A 2,379-nucleotide genomic window follows, 5' to 3' on the forward strand; every position below is an offset into this window, starting at 1 on the left:
GACCAACTCGTTCCCATGCCTTTCTTCCCAATTTGAGACTAAATTATTAGTTTTTTGTCACCGCGCGGGGCCATAATTTATATCAATTTTTAAATGATGATATGATAATGAAGACAGCTATTGGATAAGTTACCTTGTTGTGTCTTATGTCGAAGTATTTAGCATCAGGTGGCAAAATAGAGTCCTTTTTGGCACTGTTTAGCAAGAGTACACTTCTTGGACCTCGGTTTGCAGGGCTGTGCCTTGGAATGGAGCTTTCTGACGAGGGATCGTCAGGGTGATAAGCGTAGATAACTTTTGTTGTTCCTGACTGCAAGATTATTACGACAAAATCAATAAGACGGGCACAACGTGGTTTCAAAATTTATCGAGTAAGTAAAATCGTCATGGTTGCAAATGGTGTAAAATATAACACAAATTGCAGTATAAACATTTTGAAGTAATGCATTTATAGACCTCGCTAAACAGCGGGAACACACATCAGCTATTGCGGATCACATCTAAGCCACTGGACATTATATAAAGTGGGATCATTTTGAAATTCTTGCATCAGCTGAGGCAAAAGTGATTACCACTGAAAAATAAAAGAAAAATTGTTTATACAAGAACTGAAACCAGATCTTAATGCTAATCTTACTAGTCACAGTGACCAGCTGTCACTTTATTAACAAGTAACTTTTTACTTGTTTTCGTTCTAGAACGCAAACCTCTCTCTATTTGTATTTGCATGTAAAAGTTTTCTTTAAATATAAACGGTTACTTTTGAAAGTGTTTGTTGAAACATACGAAACGCCAAGTCTATAAAATGCATTTTTTCAAAATGTTTATAACTGCTATTTGTGTTATTTGACCATATCTCAAATCAATCTTTGATCCAGCGTCGAAAACATTGAATTGGTTTTGCAATGTTTATTAGTTGCTTTAGTTTTCAACAACAACAACAACAATAACTCTATTTTGTGTCAAAGTACTTTAGCATACCTGCTAATTGGAGACACGGTTACAAAGCAAAAAAAAAATACCAGTAAATACTAAATAAATATTAAATATGGTGAAATTCTAGGATATACTTGTGCAAAAATACAATGCTATTCTATTAAGAAAAATATAGAAATCTACCGATTCTAATCTATTAAAAATACTCCTTGTCTCTACGAGCTGCAGAGAAAACAGTCAGGTGCACATTCGCTGCTGATTAAGGTCGAGAGATCCATTTGTCTTACTAATTTCTGAAACTGACTCGGGGTGCTTGCATTTCTCGTGGTGCCGAGGTAAATGGAAGCTTTCCGTACCGGCGTTACAGCATTAAAGCGTGGCATGACGCTTTATTGGGTGGTTTGTAGATTAAAAAGATCGGTATATATGTGGGGCAGATGCCATGTTTAACTTTAAACATAAGAACAGCTATGCTTTGAAGTCTTTGATTATTTCAAGTCACAAGCTTAGCTTGTTTAGAAGGTCTTCAGAGGGACTGCTTTTGTCTTCAAGTTGAAGATAGACTGCCCTTAGCCCCTTCTCTTGTAACCTTTAAAGTTTTCGTTTGTCCGAAGATCTGATAAAATACAAACTATGGAGCAATATGTCAAATGTGGTAGAATTTTAGTTTTAAATATGTGTAGCTTAGCCTTTTCTGGAATTATTTTTTCATTCTTAGGAGAACCATGTATTTGACATGTTCACTGAAAGACAATTCGTGATCTATTGTAACTCCTAAGAGTTTAAGACATGTCGTTTGTTTGATTTGCTCATTGTCAACCTTGAGATGGATCTTTGGTAGTTCTTGCCATTTTTCTTAGTAATTACATGCATAGCCTGGAAATTTCCTTGTCAGCTAGCAGTTTATTGTCGGAATGCCAATTAGCTGCAGTGCAACCTGCGCTTGATCGTTTAATGTTTTTTCTACATCACTGGCCTTGGTTCCTGATGAATACAACTGATGAACGTCGGCGTACATAGGTAGTTGGCAATATTTCATGGAAACGAACAAGTCATTATGGAATATGGTCCCCAGAGTGTTCCGAAGCAAGTTCCTTGGGGGCATCCCTTTTTTATCTTTTGCCATTCACTCGTAAAGGTTCCAGTACTAGTTTCGCTCTTCCCAGTTCAATGGTCTTCAATCATTTATTTCTAATGAGGCTTTTTTTAAATCCTGTTGTGAATCAGTTTTTACTGAACTGACGCAACAACGTTATAATCTCTGACAAAACCGTCAACTACCACACCTTAAATTTAATGTCATCTGTATCGCAGGTGTCAAACTTTCTTTTAAATTTCATGATGGTCTTGCCATTGTCCTCCGACAGCGAAATCAGTTCAGAATCTTGCTGTGAATCTACGTCCGGAACCATGTAACCATCAGCATGTCGTATCCTGTAAGAG

General features: G+C 36.7%; 1 protein-coding gene across 1 annotated transcript in view; it reads right to left on the reverse strand.

The window, feature by feature from the left end:
• Window positions 1-2,360, reverse strand: part of LOC137987746 (DBH-like monooxygenase protein 1) — a 13,081-nt gene extending 10,721 nt beyond the window's left edge. Inside the window, exons 1-2 of the mRNA XM_068833815.1 lie at window positions 2,223-2,360; window positions 134-310 (exon numbers count right to left, since the gene is read on the reverse strand). Coding sequence (XP_068689916.1) covers window positions 134-310; window positions 2,223-2,348 — 303 coding nt within the window. The 5' untranslated portion in view covers window positions 2,349-2,360. The remainder of the gene's footprint in view (window positions 1-133; window positions 311-2,222) is intronic.
• Window positions 2,361-2,379: the final 19 nt, after the last annotated feature.

Source organism: Montipora foliosa, unplaced genomic scaffold, assembly GCF_036669935.1.
Source record: "Montipora foliosa isolate CH-2021 unplaced genomic scaffold, ASM3666993v2 scaffold_387, whole genome shotgun sequence".
NCBI classification, from domain to species: domain Eukaryota; kingdom Metazoa; phylum Cnidaria; class Anthozoa; order Scleractinia; family Acroporidae; genus Montipora; species Montipora foliosa.